Source organism: Dunckerocampus dactyliophorus, chromosome 3 (genome assembly GCF_027744805.1).
Source record: "Dunckerocampus dactyliophorus isolate RoL2022-P2 chromosome 3, RoL_Ddac_1.1, whole genome shotgun sequence".
In the NCBI taxonomy this organism is placed as follows: domain Eukaryota; kingdom Metazoa; phylum Chordata; class Actinopteri; order Syngnathiformes; family Syngnathidae; genus Dunckerocampus; species Dunckerocampus dactyliophorus.
In genome coordinates, this window is record NC_072821.1 from 14,494,279 (window position 1) to 14,513,726 (window position 19,448).

General features: G+C 39.1%; 1 protein-coding gene across 2 annotated transcripts in view; it reads left to right on the forward strand.

The window, feature by feature from the left end:
* The window catches only part of galnt18b (UDP-N-acetyl-alpha-D-galactosamine:polypeptide N-acetylgalactosaminyltransferase 18b), an 85,583-nt gene that overhangs the window by 42,531 nt on the left and 23,604 nt on the right, over positions 1-19,448 (forward strand). The window contains exons 4-6 of one of the 2 annotated variants that reach the window (XM_054770386.1): positions 7,863-8,046; positions 8,376-8,573; positions 9,900-10,014. In XM_054770386.1, coding sequence (XP_054626361.1) covers positions 7,863-8,046; positions 8,376-8,573; positions 9,900-10,014 — 497 coding nt within the window. The remainder of the gene's footprint in view (positions 1-7,862; positions 8,047-8,375; positions 8,574-9,899; positions 10,015-19,448) is intronic. The other variant, XM_054770385.1, reaches the window with a different exon arrangement.

Below are 19,448 nucleotides of genomic sequence, written 5' to 3' on the forward strand. Positions count from 1 at the left end.
TAAAATGCACAACATACATGCAGCACTATTAGAAAGCCACCATTTTTATGGTTAACTGATGTTTTTTTTGCACTTCGTTGTGGGGTCCTTGTGCGCACCATAGTTACTTACACCGTGACTCCAATTCCATCAGTTTATCGATCGTCTTACATTATCATTCATTAATGGTGAATACCTTACTGAAATGCATTTGATAAGTGTGTGAGGCGTAGTCACTTTTATTGCAAATATTGATTCAAAATTGGAGCACGTCAACATCAAGCTAGCATGAGGACTTGAGGTTCGGGGGCGAGCCTTGTATCAAAAATAGACATTTTTATGGGCTATCAATTACTTTTGCTATTGTTTTTTTGCTCTTCACTGGTGGTCCTGGTACATATCCCTTGCTAGAGGGCATCTACTATATATGCAATTGAGTCAAAATGGAATGCACTTGTTGCTGCAACCAGCAGAGGTGCTGTTGATTCAATTGCTCCTAGGTTGTGTTTTATTTTATTTTACTATTTTTGTTGTTGTTGTTGTTGTTGACTGGAAAGGACGTTGATACCAGCGTTTTGAACTATTTTGGTGCTTTCCTGACTACACATCGGGAACACAAGATCAGAACAGATTGCTGACACGGTCAACTTGAACTCAGGACAGCCGAGAGGTACAGATTCTTTGAAAAAACGAGTTACAAGTGCTGACAGCTGCTATGGTTATGGTTATGGTTATGGTTATGGTTATGGTTTCATTTATTTCGAGCATGTATACAGTTTACATTGAATGCTTCATGTTACAATTCACAGTTGGAAGGACTAGGAAGAAGCAGACATTATTTAATCCTACCCTCTTTGTATCCCATCAATTGCAGATATATATATATATATATATAATATATAATAATTCTCTTTTTCCTTTTTCTATCTTTTTTTGCTTTCTTCCCTGTTGGATATCTGGAGTGTCTTTGGTGTTGTACTGTGAGTGTCATTGAATGTAGATACATGAGTTCCTCATTTTAGTACCTGTTGAGCAGGTCCTTGCAACGATGATACAGGATCAAGGTCATTGTTATTGAATTAATCCTTGTAGCTGCATGGTTCTTGTGGGTTATATCCTCCCTTATCCTTATTGTCATAGTAATAAGATCTTTAATATGTACCCAGATCGTTGATGTCTCTGACAACAAGCACTCGCTTGATGTAGATTTTACCGTTGGTGCTCCAAGTGCTTTGTATCTTTCCCTGCTTCCTCAAGTCTCGTGCTTTCTTGGCGATGTCGGCACTGCGTTTTGTCAGATGCTCGTTCATATAGACATTTCTGCCTCTCAGCTTTTTTGCTTAGCTTTCAGAAGCGATATAGCCATCCTTACAGTTTATTTGAGGCGGCATCCTCCTCATCCGACAGCCTGACTGACCCTATTTCTGATTTTAAGTCCGTAATTCCAGGACCAGTATCATTTTGCTTTGTGTTTGGAACTGTTGCTAGGCAACCACTCTGAACTTTAGCTTTGAACCAGTTAGCTTGACTTGCTAGCAACTATGAACATTTGTAACTAGTTTATTTCAAAGAATCTGTACCTCTCGCCTATCCAAGTTAAAGTTGGGGGAGTCAACAAGCAGCACCAAAATAGTTCAAATTTCCAGTATCTTCAACAGAGCTCCTGCCATGTATGTTCTTCCGGGTAGACTGCAAGGGAAAAAAAAAGCCAGCCAAAGCAAGCCTGCTAACTGCTGTTCCAAGCGGTTGCCTAGCAACAATGCCAAATAAAAAGCTGAATAATACCAGTCCTGGAAATCCAAATCAGAAACAGGGCCATTTTGCTGACAGATGAGGAGGATTTGACATTAAATGCACCTTGAATGTAATCTGGGTTGAACGTGTACAGTGCCAATCTGTAGCACAAACAAGGCTAGATATAAGAGACCCGCTAACACAGATTGGAAATGTACAATTGCAGAATAGCAGCCTCAAGGAGAGTTTCTCGGAGATCCATGTTGAAGTCATAAACCTCGAGGAGGAAAATAGAGCACTGCGCAAGGATACCAAAGCACTACGATGATGTCAAGGTACTACAAGATGACAATACTGCCTTGCACGCTGCTCTTAAAGAGGTTAGAAACCCTAGAAGAAAACAGAACACTATGCAAAGAACACTACACAATGATATCAAGGTACTACAGGATGATTTAAAAGTACTACTGGATTATAGCGCTGCTTTGCGTGCCACTTTTGAGGAGGAGATAGGAACAAAGGAAAATATCATTGAGCAAATGAAAAATACAATTGTTGAGATGAATCAGAATGCACAAATGAACAATGTGATCCTCACGGGGCTCCGAATTGCACCCAGGTCAAATGCCAGTGCAGTCCAGAATAGACGAGAACCAGATGAAATGGATGATGCGTCACCAAAGCAATAAATTGCCAATTTTCTACAATCAAAGGACACCATTGATCTTGTATCCCACTGTATGGCAGAAACAACATCACACCCGTCATTATCGTTAAGTTCACCAATAGGGAATTCAAACCCGCGCTGCTGAAACAGGGAAAGAAGCTGAAAGGTACAAACGTCTACATGAGTGCGCATCTGACAAAACGCAACACTGACATTGCCAAGAAAGCACGAGACTTGTGGAAGCAGGCAAATATACAAAGCACTTGGAGCACCAATGGCAAACTCTACATCAAGCTGAATAGAGGGTCAGAAGAGGCAAGCGTGCTTGTTGTCAAAGATATAAATTATTTGGATAAATATTCAAGATCACATCACCATGACAACAAGGAAATTGGAGGACACAACCCACAAACAAAAAACCATGCAGTTCAAAGGATTACATTCAATAACATTTGACATCACTACAACATAGCAAGAGCCTGCTCAACAGGAAGTGCTGGAATTAGGAACCCATGTATCTACATTCAATGACACTCACAGTGCAACATGAAAGATGGAAGGGCAGGAAGACCTGGAAGTGGAATTGGATTGGATTGGAGAATGGTATAGATGGTATAGGTATTGTTCCCTAGAACAACAAGGGAAAAGTAAAACACTTTTTTTTTGTTTACAAAGGATTGCTTTTATTTATGGAAGAATAATGTAAATAGTGAATTAGTGCATGTTTAATACAGGAAGTGAACAAATGTATTAGCAATTCATGTGTAACGGAGAGGAGGTAGGATTAAATAAGCTTTGATTCGTCCTACTCATTTTTGGACATGTGGAATTGTGAATCGTAACATGAATTCCAATGTAAACTCTATGCATGTTCGAAATAAATTAAAGAAGAACATCCGCAATGCTGCAACTCCTGAGTGCAAACTATATATTTGTGATGCGCAACAAAAGAGAGGAACTGTCTAAGGTCTTTGAATATCAGAAGAACAAGTGGCTTTTCTCTGTACCTACACAGAAAACATGAGGTTACTGTGCTGCTGTGTTATAGACATATAGAAAGAGTGCTGAGCCAGTTGAACTAATGTTGTTTTGTTATTTGTCACTGATCTAAAAGGTGTGATTGGATTTACCACATGAATACAAGTGCCTGTTGCTCAGCTCAATCCCACAGCCCAATGCTTTCCATCACAGTGTCAGTAGTTTATCATTAATAAAAGATTGACGACTGTTGGCCAGCACCTATTCCTGCTTTAATGAACAGTGCTTCATTATGATTTGTTGTGCGACATAGCATAGCCATCCTTCTTATTTTCTCTCCACACACATACAGATTGTCTTCATTACTGACGGATTGGAAATGATTATAGTTACAGAAATCTGTTGGCGGCAGTGGTGCAAATGAATAACTACAGAAACTTTCTTGCAAGCAGAATAAGCATGAAAGGCTATCAAAGCTATTTTCTAGCCTGAGCCTTGCATTATTTACTGTTTGCCTTTACTACGTCTGCCTAGCGTGAAGGCGAGGTGAACACTTGAGGGGTATGGTGGTATTGAGCACCATTTCTTGGTTAATTATTTAGCAAGATGGTGCAAAAACAATTATAATCTATAATCTGTTTCCACATACTGCCACATATTGACAAATCAAAGGATGCCGGGGAGGCCACATTTGTATTTTTATATATTTTTTTATTTTGTAAAAATACTAAGTTATTCTATAAATATACACAGTAATCCCTTGTTTGTTGCAGTTAATTGATTCCAGTCCCGGCCAATAAATGAATTTCCACAAAGTAGGATTCCTTTTTATAAAAGGAATATTTTTGTAGTTAGAGCCTGGAAAACGTGTTTACGACCTTCTAAATATGTTTGTTAACATTAGTAGAACCCTCTAGACATGAAATAACACCCCTATAGTCACCTTTACACCCAATATTACACCCAAAAAAGTTTTGCTTCTTCCTATTCCTTTTGGACATGTGGAACATGTGAAATGATTCATGAGATGTTTTCCATTGTAGCCTGCATGCATGTTCAGATAAAATTAAACCAAACCAAACCAATAAAGTAGACATAATAAAAGTTAATAAGCCATTTTTTGGAGAGCTGCTTCGAACGTGAAATTCTCTTGGAGATTAGTAAAGTATCTATCTATCCATCCATCCATCCATCCATCCAAGACATAAATACTCGTGCTTGTGTGTGTTGCTATAAATGTGAGTGGCGGGCGGACAGGAAGCTGAGTTGAGTTTTAGATTGGCGTGGGTTACAGCCGCAACAGTAGCCTATGTTATTATTAGGGATTTTTATTAGAAATAATTGTGCCTGTTTATTATTATTATTATGTCCCTAATGGAAAACCTGCAATAAAAACCTGTTTTTCTGGCGATCAAGTGTGGTGTGTGTCTGTCTCTCACTGAACATTACAGTAACATTACTGACACCTAGAGACCAGGGTTAAATACTACATCTCACTCACAGCGTCATTTCATGCATCTTTTGTATTTGTGTTTTAGTTCATATAGCAATTTTTATGCGATAAAATGCTTAATTTAGGCAAAAAAATATTAAAAGTGTGTGTTGTTTCCAACAAATAATGGGCCGTATTCAACCATAAAACAGCATGATTTATTAATATCCATCCATCCAATTGCTGTCTGTTGTCAATCAGTCACTGCACTCTAATTAAGTACGCTGACACAAATGTTTATTTTATGTCTGTCTCATGAGATAAGTACCATCGTTGCCCTAAATCAATAGCATCAGCACTGTGAAAATGAGGAACTCTTGTCCTTGATGATTTTCTATGCCGCTTCTCCTCATTAGGGGCGCAGGGGTATGCTGGAGCCTATCCCAGCTGACTTCGGGCGAGAGGCGGGGTACACCCTGGACTGGTCGCCAGCCAATCGCAGGGCACATATAGACAAACAACCATTCACACTCACATTCATACCTATGGACAATTTAGAGTCACCAGTTAACCTAACATGCATGTTTTTGGAATGTGGGAGGAAACCGGAATACCCGGAGAAAACCCACGCACACACGGCGTCCTTATCCAGATAGACACAATATACAACGAAACTTGGCTTGATGGCTCCACTTCCATTACTAAATATCATGACATAATAAAACATGAAAAAATGTTTGATTGTTTGCTGGCTGTCGGGGGCCGGTGTCTTTGGGGATGGTGGAGGACGGCATGGCGATGGAAGCGGGCCATGGGCCTTTTTTGCGGCTGGCTTTAGGGCAGCTTTTTTGGCGTCGCGGGTGTCTTTGTGGGCTTTCCGGGCACTCGATGTGGCGATGCTGGTGTTTTGGGCGGCTGGCGGGGTTTGATGTGTTGAGGGTCTATGTTTTTTTCTCTCGTCGCGAAGTGTTTGCAGAGCTAGCTAGCTGAGAGATGTCTGAGGCAGTGGGGAGGTCCCACGCGATCGACGCCATGTTTGTTTATAACACGCTTTACGCCACATCACATGTAGGAGAAAAGGAGTGCTTGATTTGCTCACGCTAACCCACCTACAGCACAGTGTCGCTTAAGTGGAGCTTTTTTTTTTTTAATTATTGATAATTGGTAATTATCGTGCACCCCTAATATATATATATACAGGGTGTCCCCAAAAAAACTTATATACACTTTAACAAGGTTTCCCCTAGGATTTTCTGAAGCTGTGGTTGTGGGCTGCATTGGACTGTCTCGACACTGTCGACACTGTCTCGTGCCGCTGCTGCGCCTGCAATTTTCTTTTATTATGACAAATAACAATTTTTATGACGTATTTATTTATTTATCAACTTATTTATTTGTAGCGTTTTTCAACAATTAGCAGAACATGAACCGAGAATATTGCAAAGCTGTTCATTTAATGGCAAAGTTGCTGAGAGTACTTAAACTGAGTCTAAAATGTTGAGCCTCCTTTTGTTACCTGACCTACAGTATTTAGTCAAATAGTACTATGTGACTAGTACAAAAGTACACAATTTTGACACAAACCTAATTTTAATTTGATGCCTGTTTTAGAGTAATACGAATACATGTAAATGAATTGTTAAATAATATATTTAAATACAGGCATCAAGTTTGAATAGAACATATATAAAAATACTCAGAGTTGAAGCAAATATTCTTTGTGAAGTATTCAACATCGGCTGGTGAGCTACTGCCAGCTTACGAGCTGCCTTTTGGAGACCCCTGTGATAGCATCACTATCTTAAAGGTGGACAAGACAAGCCACAAGTGTGATAATGATAACAAGAGAGCAAGATTGTTAAGTGACACTTAACAAAAGTAACACAAGTAAGTTAGCATGCACGTAATAGCCACTTGTAGCTCAACCATGGGACAGAAAGAGAGGCAGTGAGAAACAAAATGTATGCAATATATTGCTTAACATTGTTTTCAAGTTGAAAAAAACCCAAGTCCTTTTTGAGGTGTGGTGGCTTTTATTTTGTGGTGGCGGTGCACCACAATCAATTACATGTAGCTGAAATCCTGCTTTAAATAATTGTCCGTTGTCCGTTCTGCTCCAGACACTGCTGACAACGATCAATGGAATCGCACACATCACGAAAAAAATTCCCTTGGTATATTTGCATGAATTCACGCTTTTTAGAATGACTTTCCTTTCCTCAAAGTTTAGTCTGGCTCCCATCATTCATTTCAATGACTTTAATCCGCAAAGAAAAAACAACAACTGAGTGCCTGAAATGAAATTCACCAAAATCCGGCGCATGACTGAAATGAAGTCTTGTGCACTGTTTTCATGTGGCAGATTTTTTTTTACAATGTATCCAGAATCAAATTCTCGTAGAACCTTCTTGTTGTTATTTTAAAGAACCCCTGAGGGCCAGAAATATTCTATGATTCCACATGCTTCTGGTTCATGTAATTTGAAAGGTAGCAGTCAGTGTTTATATAATAACTAAGAGGAACATGACCTGTGATAATTAATAAACTCACTCAAAATGTATTTCAAGCATCCTTTATTTTGTGGTGCATTGCATAAAAGTAGAATAGAAATCACTCGCAGGCCTTTACATGAGCCTTCTTTAAAATGGTGATGACTGGACTAGGTTTCCTTTATTTGTCTTTACATTTTTACACATAGGGATTCTTTCTTCATTAACTGGAATTTACTGGTCTATTTGAAGAAAATTAGAAGCCACATTGCAAGAACTTTTATACTTAAGCATTTTGCAGGACATGACTCATCATCGAGTGTGTATTGTAGCTCCAGTAATAAGGCAACTATAGCCTCAAGAAGAATTAAGTGTTGCAGATAGTCTTCAGTCCTGCAATGGAGTGATCAGAGATGTTGGATTTCTTCCAATAAAGCGATGCCCACTGGAGGAGAACGTAGCAACATCATGTGGGTGGAGGTTTATCCACTAACAGTTTTCGCCTGACTTCAGTCGCAATCTCCAAAAACTTTTTGAGATACTGGAATGTTTATGTGTCTTTGTGTGTGTGTGTGTTTTGCAGAAGAGCTGAAGGAGAAGCTCGACGATTTTGTGGCAGAGACTAACAGCCAACGGCCGGGATTCATCAAGATGGTGCGGCATTCCAAGCAGGAGGGCTTGATCCGGTCCAGAGTCAGCGGGTGGCGGGCTGCCACTGCACCAGTTGTTGCTCTCTTTGATGCCCACGTGGAGTTCAATGTTGGCTGGTGCGTCACGCCTGGTTAAAAGTGGCTAAAAGTCCATGTGGATTCACTGGACATCTATTTTAATGACTTGTTGCCCTCCACTTAACGTGCTTGTGAACAAATACAGCACAAGAATATTTTAAACTGAAGGGGAAAATCCAATTGATGTTATTTAGCATTTTCATCTTGGCACACATTATAAAAGAATCTTTCCCATTAGTTGATGATATGTTGGAGGAAACAAATTCATCTCTGTGCCCTCACATAAGCACGAGTGTGATAATGAGGGTGACATGAGGAAGCCGGCAAACTCTCCAATTAAATGCGCGCTCTCTCTGTCTCATTTAAAGGGCTGAACCCATTCTTCAGAGAATTCAGGAGGACAGAACTCGCATAATCTCCCCTTCATTTGATAACATCAAGTATGACACATTTGAGATTGAAGAGTATGCGCTGTCTGCCCAGGGCTTTGACTGGGAGCTGTGGTGTCGCTACCTCAACCCCCCCAAGTCCTGGTGGCACAAAGGTAGCAAAAGTGCTCCCATACAGTAAGTGACTCAAATCAAATCAATTATGACTGACAATGTTTTTTTTATTATACCCAAGTGCTTTAGGGATGTGACAAAATATATCAATGATTCATGTTGGTATCTTTCAATTGAGTTGGCTGGGCATAACAACCAATTTGTCAATAAAGTGGTTGTTGAGAATTATTTCAGTTGTGTTGGACTGATTGTTGATTGACTACATCTTGAAGCTAATTGAGTGCACTACTTGGCTGCTGCCAGAAGAGAAGTTGTTAATTCAGTCGGAACAGCATGATGTCTATGCAAAACTGAAGTACATCGACAAGACAATAACTACACAATAACTCTTGCTTGTGTTGCGTTTTTATATTATTTATATATTTAGATATTTAGATACGGTCGGCTTCACTATCACGTTTTTTTCAAAAACATATTAATTCATAAATCACGTTATGCGGCTGAATATGGCCTATTATTAGTCAAACCATATACATATTTAAGCAAATGATGTATAAATTAAGCACTTTCATGCATAAAAATGGCAAAATGAACTAAAATACAAATATAAGGCATTCAAAGACGATGATATGTAATATTCTACACTGGTCACTATGTGTCAGTAATGTTATTGTAATGTTTGGTGAGCCATACTGTACTGTACAAACACCAGACCCGATTGCCGTAACAACCCGTATTGCGGGTTTGAATTATCTCACAACAGGCACAATAATTCCTGATAAAAATCCAGAATAAATAAGACTGTTGCGGCCGTAACCCATGTTGAGCTAACACTCATCTCTGTACTACCAACGTCACTTCCTGTCTGCCCTTCACTCAGCTCCCCTAGGGAACACATTTATAGCAACACACATGGGCACAAGTCTTATTTATGTCTTAAATGTCTTATTTTCCGTTATTATATCTACTATATGGGGTAGTACAAGCGTAAAGGTGACTATAAGGGTGTTATATCCTGTCTACAGGGTTCTAATAATTTTAAAAACCTTATTTAGAAAGCTGTAAACAGGATTTCTATGCTCTAACTACGAAAATATTCCATTTATAAAAAAGGAATCGTACTTTGCAGAAATTCACTTATCACCGTCAGCCAATTATCATGATAAATGAGGCATTACTTTATAGTATATAATGTAGAAGCCTGTCTTTCAATACATCGACTTTTGCATAATGGCTATGTTGTTATGCTATTGGTATCATTAGCAAATAATTGTGATTTCACATTTGATTTTGTGTGCTGCTATTCCCATCTAACATTTTTAAAGGTGTTGAAGATCCAAGATCACATTATACTATACTGAGGCAACATTATCATCTCTTCTCCATCAGGAGCCCCGCCCTGATTGGCTGCTTTGTGGTGGACAGGCTGTACTTTGAGGAGATAGGTCTCCTGGATGAGGGGATGGAGGTGTACGGTGGAGAAAATGTGGAGCTGGGCATCAGGGTTAGTAATGTTCATTGTTCAGCCTTGTAATGTGTGCAATATTACCAATGATAGTAGTAATTTCTGACTGTTTTTCTGGTGCAAGGTCACACTAGGACTCCCTTTTCACTTTCAGTGCCTACAGTCTCTTAAGAAATATTGATCCACTCAATGTGTTTTAGTCATTGGTAGAGCAGTGGAGCCAGTGAGGTTAAGCACTGTGGTGAGTGGGTGTGAATGTTAGAGTGCCTTTATGACTACATAAGGACGGTCTGATCACAGCATTGTGCATCACCTGAATATTACATTGTAACTGAATCAGGTATGCGTCACACATAAGTAAGAATCATTTTCTGATGTATTTTGTCTCAGTATTTTTGTATTTTTGTATTTTTTTATATCGTCAGCAGCCATAAAAAAATAAAAAAATAAATAAATATACCATTCATATCACTATTGGTCTTATACAGTATGAATTCCAACATTGTAACATCCAATCATATGGAATTACATTAATATCACATTTTTGCTTCTTAGAATATATTGAAAGAAGTATTGGGGCATCTCGTCATTACACCTACACATGTCTGCTGTATATACATATTGGTACAGAGATGGCAAGAAAATGGAAGAAAATATGAAGTTAGTTCCCCACTGTGCAACTATAACAGATTCTATTCTTCCGGGAAGACAGAGTGTTTTTGTGGGAAGTTGTCATCCAGAACAACATTTGTGAGGTCACTTGTGATGGATGTGAGTGAGGGTCTGCTGGCTCACCATCTCTGTTCTAGTTCATCCCAAAGGTGTTTGATGAGGCTCTCAAGTTCCTTGCTTTATGGACTGGAAACAGAAAAGAGCCTTCCCCAAATTATTTCCACAAAGTTGGAAGCATATGATTGTCCAAAATGTCTTGGTAAAATGAGGAATTGAGATTCAAGTTGAAGTCGTCCCCACATACATTATTCTAATGATTAACAGTATTGCTGCATTCGTTTATTGGGGCTCTAAAGGGGTCTCATACTTTGGTTTTTCGAGTTGGTGGCTGTAATAGGCCACCGAAAGTGTGCAGCTGCAGTATTTATGGATTTGACAAAAGCATTCAATACAATTAATCACAATATCCTAATTAGAAAACTAGAACGGTATGGAATCAGAAGGTTAGTTTTGAACTGGGAAAAAAGCTACTTTGCAAACAGGAAGCAATATGTGAAGCGAGGACGATATACATCTGCAAGCTTAAATATATTGTGCAGCGTACCACAGGGGTCAATACTGGGACCAAAACTGTTCAAACTATATATACAGCAAATGACATCTGTAAATTCACGAAACACCTAAAGCTAGTATTATTTGCAGACGATACTACTGCATTTTGCTCTGGAAAAAGCACACATGAACTAATAAATAAAGTCACAGATGAAATGACTAGGGCCACACGATGGCCTACTGGTTAGCATGTTGGCCACACAGTCAGGAGATCTGGGTAACCTAACATGCATGTTCTCCCCGTGCGTGCGTGGGTTTTCTCCGGGTACTCCGGTTTTCTCCCATATTCCAAAACCATGCAGGTTAGGTTAATTGTCCAAAAGTATGAATTTGAGAGTGAATGGTTGTTTGTCTTTGTGCCCTGCAATTGACTGGCGACCAGTCCAGGGTGTCAGCTGGGATAGGCTCCAGCATACCCGCGACCCTAGTGAGGAAAAGCGGCATAGAAGATGGATGGATGGATGGATGGATGAAATGACTATGCTAAAAAAAATGGTTTGATAAAAACAGACTATCCCTGAACCTAAGTAAAACAAAAATAATGCTATTTGGTAATAGTACAAAGGGTATGCGCAAATACAAATACAAATTGACGTCGTGGACATTGACAGGGTGAATGAAAATATATTTCTGGGAGTCATAATAGATGATAGCATGAACTGGAAATATCACATTAAAATTATACAACATAAAGTGGCAAGAAATACTTCAATACTGAATAAAGCTAAATTTGTTCTAGACCAAAAATCACTTCATGCTCTATATTGTTCTCTGGTATTACCATATCTAACTTATTGTGTGGAGATATGGGGAAATAATTATAAAAGTACACTTCACTCACTAAATATACAACAAAAAAGGTCAGTTAGGATCATTCACAATGGCGCTTTTCGAGAACATACAAACCTTTTAACAAACCTAAAATGATGCACAAAGCAAACAATAACCTGCTTCCCAAAAACGTAACACAATTCTTCTCAAACGAGAGAGGAGAAATATGGCCTTAGGGAAAAATTAAACTTAAAACACTTGTATGCAAGCATTTTCTCTCAATGGAAAAATGGAGCTTCAGGTTGTGCAGGGGCGTCAAAAAACAGCTGGCTATGTGGAGATGTTGCAGGGGGCATCCCTCATGATGGAAGGCCCTTGTCCGTGTGGTAATGACTGGGTTTTGCAACAGGACAACACCGCAGTTCACAATGCCCGTCTGACACAGGATTTCTTTTGGAGCATCCTGCGTGTTCCACTGATCTAAATTCAATCGAGAACATTTCGGGATGGATGGCAAGGGAAGTTTATAAAAAATGGACATCACATCCAGCCCTCCATGAAGCCATCTTCACCATCTGGAGCAACAATTCTACTAGCGTCCTGGAAACACTGGCATCAAGCATGCCCAAACGAATTTTTAGGTCATTAACAAGAATGGTGCAGCGACTCATTACTGAATCCCTTTTTTTTATAGTTTGTCTATTTCGGGGGGTTTTGGGAGTTTTAGTTAAACTTTTGATCAGCTGATGAACTATTTCAGTTTAATGTTTGTTTGCAATAAATTGCTTACTCAAATTTTTTTGGTCACACTCCCATTTCTTCGTTTTGCATTTTGAAGCTCTACTTAGAGCCTCCTTGAGATCCAACAGTGCAAAATGTATATTCTTGCAATTTTTCAACTGGTCTTAAAATTTTGATCAGTATATATAAAAATATATATATATACTGTATATACAGTATATATATATATATACATACATGGAAAAATGTGTGACATTGTCCGGAAAATATGGTAATAATCGGATACGGTGCAAATTATGCAGCAGTGTTGCAGAGTTGTGCTTCCATTATGTTGATTCAGCATGCCAACAGTAACCACTTCAACCAGGGCCTTGTTATGTCGGATCATTGTCAAGCTGTTTTGTGTAAGGTTAAAGTCCAGCTTCAACCAAAAGAACCAGAATTTTGCAACATTTTCACTTGTGACAAAGATGCAATGGCTAGAAAAGAGGCAAGGCTAGTGCTGACAGTCATGTTTTTCCAAGAATGACATGCTTCCTCAGACTCAAACTGGATGTTGTTTACTTCGCAATGTCTGCACCGGCCCTCACTTGCCTCGAGGCTGACAGTTCAGTGATGGTTTTGAAATCCAAAGCCGACGGAGGCTGGCATGCCTGCAGTGTGCCGGTCATGCCTTCACACCAGCCGCTAGCATGACTGGCAGCTGAAGCATTCTCAGAGACAAACTAGGCCGACAGCTACAGGCTTTGGCACAGGCTTTAAAGTGGCATCCTACTATTGCTGTCTGTTGTCAATCAGTCTCTGCACTCTAATTAAGTACGCTGACACAAATGTTTATTTTATGTGTCTGTCTCATGAGATAAGTACCATCGTTGCCCTAAATCAAAAGCATCAGCACTGTGAAAATGAGGAACTCTTGTCCTTGATGATCCATCCAACCATTGTCTATGCCGCTTAACCTCATTAGGGTCGCGGGGGTATGCTGGAGCCTATCCCAGCTGACTTTGGGCAAGAGGCGAGGTACACCCTGGACTGGTCGCCCGGCCAGTGGCAGGGCACATATAGACAAACAACCGTTCACACTCACATTCATACCTATGGACAATTTAGAGTCACCAATTAACCTAACATTAATTTAGGAACACTGGTCCATCCATTGAAAATGTAAATTTCTCCCTTTACCAAGACAGCCCTATTCAGTTCAAAGACATGTACAGTCGTCCCTCGATATATTCCAGTTCGAACATCGCGCCCTCACTTTATTGCAGTTTTTCAAAACCAAATTCATTAATAAATGATCGCTGTTTCGTGGTTAAATATGGCCTATTTTTAGTTTAAAAATATGCATATTTAAGCAAATTGTTCATATTCTTGGCCTAAATTAAGCATTTTCAAGCATAAAAATGGCTAAATGAACGACAATAGAAATATAAGGCATTCAGAAGACTTGTTGTGTAGTGTAATATATGTGACTTGTTGTGTGCGCCTCGGTTTAGCTGAGAGAGCAGTGTTGAGAGTGAGACTGACTGGCGTGAGTTGTGGCTGACAGCAGCTCCTGTATCAATGTTCACTGCATATGTATTCTCCACTTGTTAATAAAGAGGTTGAAGTCATCGTGAGTCTCTTTAACCACGAAAAGTGGCATTACAGTAGTATTCTACACACGTCATTAGGTGTCAGTAATGTTACATTGATGAGGCAATAGCCACCGCAGGAAGTATGTTGTCAGTGCTAATGTGTGAGTCTATTTTATGTCTTATTTAAGTCTAAGATGTCTTATTTTCTATTATTATATCTGCTATATTGGTTCATACGAGTGTCAAGGTGACTATAGGGGTGTTATTCTTTCTTTCTTTTTTTTTAGGAGAATGAACAGAACAAGAATTTCATTGCATAGCAGAACTACCTGTTTTACTGTGCATATGACAATAAAACTCTTGAAAACTTATGTAATGTCTAAAGGGTTCTAATAATGCTAAAAAAAAAAAAACATATTTAGAAGGTTTAAACAGTTTTTTATGATCTGACTACGAAAATAATACATTCATAAAGAAGGAATCCTACTTCACAGACATTCACTGATCACGGTCAGGTCTGAAACCAATTATTACAATTTAAGAGGGATTACTGTAACAATAATGAATTGTAGTTTGCAGTGATATAGAACTGCACTGTCTGAGTGAGTGGTGTTTCTAATATTTTGGGTCTCTTATTAACTACTGTATTTTTCAAACAAACTTTAATTATGAAAGATCCTTCCTTTTTATCCCCACATGCCATCATATTATGTAATTGTGGATCTTTTCACACTTTATGGCACCAGGTTTACACTGCTTTGACCCCACCAGCAGTGTCTCAGCCGACTTGGCTTGGGGATAATAAGGATTGCATCTTTAAGAGATTCCTTCCTTCCTTGAATAAGACACAGAACTCCCAATCTGTTCCAATGCATGTAACAAATAAATGGAGTGTGGATAAAAATCAGTTTAATGAATAGCCACTCTTAAATAGTCACTGGCAATGCACTGCAAACTGAAAATCCAAATGTTTTGATCACCTGCAAAAGAGACCTTGCTACACCACACACAGCTAATTGGAGCCTGACAGAATTGCAATTGAAATAATTTGCCAAAACACTCCTGAGTACTAGCTATTGTGCCAGTGAGACCTGGCTGGAACGTTGCATTATAAGAGCGCCCTAAGCAAACATCATCCCTCTGAATTATTCCCCAGAAACTTGTACTAACAAATGAGGATTATTGGGAGCAATACAAACTGTGAGTGTGGTCTTTTTTCACTGTAAGTGCAATGAAGAAACACTATTGTTGGCATAAAGATTACAAATCGAAATTGAACCACAGGTAACTTTTAGTTAAATAACTAAATATGCACAACACTTGTACAGATGCCTTCAAACCCAACAGCCTGAAGCAGCCACTCTCAGTGTGATGCAGTGCAGTTGTACACCACTGCAAAGTACATCCAAAATAATGACTGAGCATTAAGGTCAACGTTTGTGATACAGTTCTTGTATCTGATCTCATTAGATGGTGCAGTTGCACTTAATGTAGTGGCTGCTGAGTGTAGAAGTTGAAAAAGGCATTGTGGCTGCAGCAGTGTGCATGAGTTGAAGCCGCTGTGCTCTTCGACGGGCCCGCTGAGGGGGTTGAGTAGCACAGAGAGAATACCAAAGCTTGATCATAGTTGCCCTATGGAGAGCAGGCATAGAAAGTATAGACAACAAAGCTGCAGTGTCTGCTTTGCAACAATTCTTTTCAATCTTTGTTTTCTGTCCAGTATGTATTAAACAGGCTTCGTGCAGTGATATCACCTCAATATACTGCACATCATAGAGTGTTTAAATGCCAAAGTATTGTTTTGACATGTTTCTGCAAATAGAATTAATATTTTAGCATTCACTTCCTAAAGGGATTCTATACAGCTGCTAATGAGACAAGTGTTTCTTATAGTGAACTTGATGAAAAATACTGTTGTGGAAATGTATCTAGATAGGATGTGATGGAAAAGTGGTACATAAATAATTCAGTCACATGCTACACTCAGCTCAGGAGACGACACATGATATTGGGTTCACGAGAACGAGACGATACGACATTTTAACATTACTTTTAAGAAAACTGCAATGACAAAATATAGGACCGGACAAACTGACTTTTTTTATTAAACTGAGTCACAAAACAATGCAGTTCCATTTTGAAATGTTTTATAACTTTGCATGATGACCTAAGCATGATGCTTTTAACTGTTGAGCTTTTTTCCACAAATTGAAACAAAAACTAACAATTAGAAACGGTAAAATAATGACAGCAGTGGGAGCTGCTATTACCTATCATTTATGTTGATGTGTAGTTATCAGTGGCGGGCGGTGCATTTGGTACCTGGGCCTTCAGTGGGGACTTGACCAGCCAGAATTTTTCTTGGCAAACACAATGACGGCCAGTATTGTTAAAAGATAATGATAATAATAATATATACTGCCATATGTTGCTATTTACCCTGACTAGGATTAAAACCACAGTCCCTTGTGCCGTCGTGACCCACTTAAAAAAACAAACTCTTACATTATACATAAGGGCCAGGTACGTTAGTACACTAGGTCCCCAACTTACGAACACAATTGGTTCCAGACGACCGTTCTTATGTTGAATCGTTCTTAAGTAGGGGAAAAGGTAATATTACCAATGATATAGGTACTACATGTACGTGTATACATATACAGTATATGTGTATGTATGTAAATATGAGTTTGGATGCAGTAGTAATATTAAATGAGGATAATTAATGAAAAAAACAGTAATAAAAGTGATATAATAATACATAATGAAAAATGTTATTTAACTTTGAATAGGAGTGACCGAGCATACGTCGTTGTGGTGGAGTTGGAGGAGGAGTTATTGAAAAAAAGGACAAATTGTTATTGTTGTTAGACTCTTCTAAAAGAGGTAGTGTTCTGTGGGTGGTTTAGAATTAAGCAGGTCTTTTAACTCTTCATAAACTTTAATCACACGCTCTGTCCGGGTTGTATAATTTAGCTTTCCATTTAGCTTTATCTCCCCAGCGTCTAACTCTTCCTCTGTTGGTCCCATTAGCTCTAACGCTGCCTCTGTTGGTCCCATTAGCAGTGTCACAGTGCCCTCTACTGGTCAAGCATGTACAGTAGCAGTATAAATACTGATTGAGCGACTACAAGGCAAAATAAAATAAAATATAGACCAGTCGGCTTGTGTTTGTATCCGCGAATGTTCGCTAGTCGAGTGTTCGTAAGTTGGGGACCTAGTGTATATTTAAGATCCTTATTGGCTGAAGTGCAGCATTGATAGTTACAGCTTGTAGTTGAACAATGCCAGCAAACTGCTTTTGTCTTATCTACTTGTCTTTATCTATTTACATCAGGATTGTCCAACTGTCCTTTAATATTTATTAAATAAAAAATGACAAATCTTTGTGTTTTTATTAAGACTGTCAAAAATAGCACATTAACGGCGGTAACCAACTTATTTCATTAATCACGGTAATATTTTTACCGTGATTAACGCATGCACATCATGTCAAGCCAAATCTCTTATGATGGCAGAGACACAATAGCGTCCCCACAGAGTCTGCCACTCTTTAATGCCTTTATTCTGACCTGAACACATCAACAGCAGTACAAATCCAACACCATATATGTATAGTGGTGTGAAAAAGTGTTTGCCCCCTTCCTGATTTGTTTTTTTCGCATGTTTGTCATACTTAAATGTTTCAGATCATCAAAAAGATTTTAACACTAGTCAATGGCAGAAAAGTTACCACAAGGATAACTGGCGTGTGGCAGCCAAGCGTTCATAGCGACATCGCGTTTTGAACCATCGATGTCGGCTCTTCCTATCATTGTGAAGCAGAATTCACCAAGCGTTGAATTGTTCACTCACTAATAGAGAATGTCAGCTGGGTTTACCCTACTAATGATGTGTTGTTGTTGTAGCAAGCCTGGACATAACCTGGTTATGAGTTTAACCTAAGTTACCATGGTGATACAGCTGATTTAAAAGAGCTCTACCTTCGCTGAACAGGCAAGTCCGGCTTTCCACTCAACACAGCTCACTAACCCACTAAACTGGCTTTGCAGAAAACCCTCTAAGAGTGCAGACAAGTCCAAACATCTACATGTTTTGATCTGCCAAATCTTAAGTCACTTTGATCAAATGTAAAATTACTACAGCTTCTGCTTGGACATTAACACATCGGCAGCTGTTCAACTCCATGAAAAAAAAAACAGCCACATGTTACTCCCTAGAGCACTTAATGTGCGGTTCCAGTCCTGCCTCATGCACTGAAACTTCCATATTAGTGTATTATCATTCACAGTAGCGATGCCAGTCTCACAGTCTGATTGGCCTCTGGGTGCCCTGTTCTCATGAGACAGCTTTTCTATAAACAAGAAATATTGTCATGTTTTACGAGATCTCGTGGCATGGGATCTTGTGAGCCCCCCCCCCCATATGTATCTATTCTTCATGAATGTTCGAGAACAAGTCAGACTATATTGACACTATACTGTACGTAAAGCCTTACATTGTCATAGAAGATTCCTTTGCTGTAGTCCTCAGATAGATTTCAGCTATAAATTCTTCATTTTCTTTTATTTTATTTTACTTTCATTACACACTCATTCTCCCAGCTGTCTTTGCCAGTAAAGTCAAAATATGGGCACACTCCAAATTTCACGGACGGCTGGTTTGATTACACAGATGTGCACGATGACTTGCTTGACCTGATGTGACATTGTCCTGGACACTATGTTTAGAAATCATCAGCTGTTCACCTCAAGGCATTTTCAGTCAAAGTCAGTTAAAGCCAAGGTTAATCAGTGCTGTTCTCGTTTTAGCTTATGATATTCAATGGTGTTTTTATATGGCGGAAAAATTGCGTACATATAATAATGCTGCTTTTTCACTGCAAGATAATGGCTTGTCTCAGGTCGCTTCGGTGTGTGGCCTCATCACCATATATCATACCATGGGTTACTGGCATGAGGTTGTTTGCCACAGTCAGAAGATATACATTTATTCAAAAGCAGACTGAGTCCAGCAAGAAAGTGGAGACTGTGGAGCATAATACTGGCCACATCCAGAGTCATATAATATCCGCTGGATGGAAAGGCATCAGTATCAGCA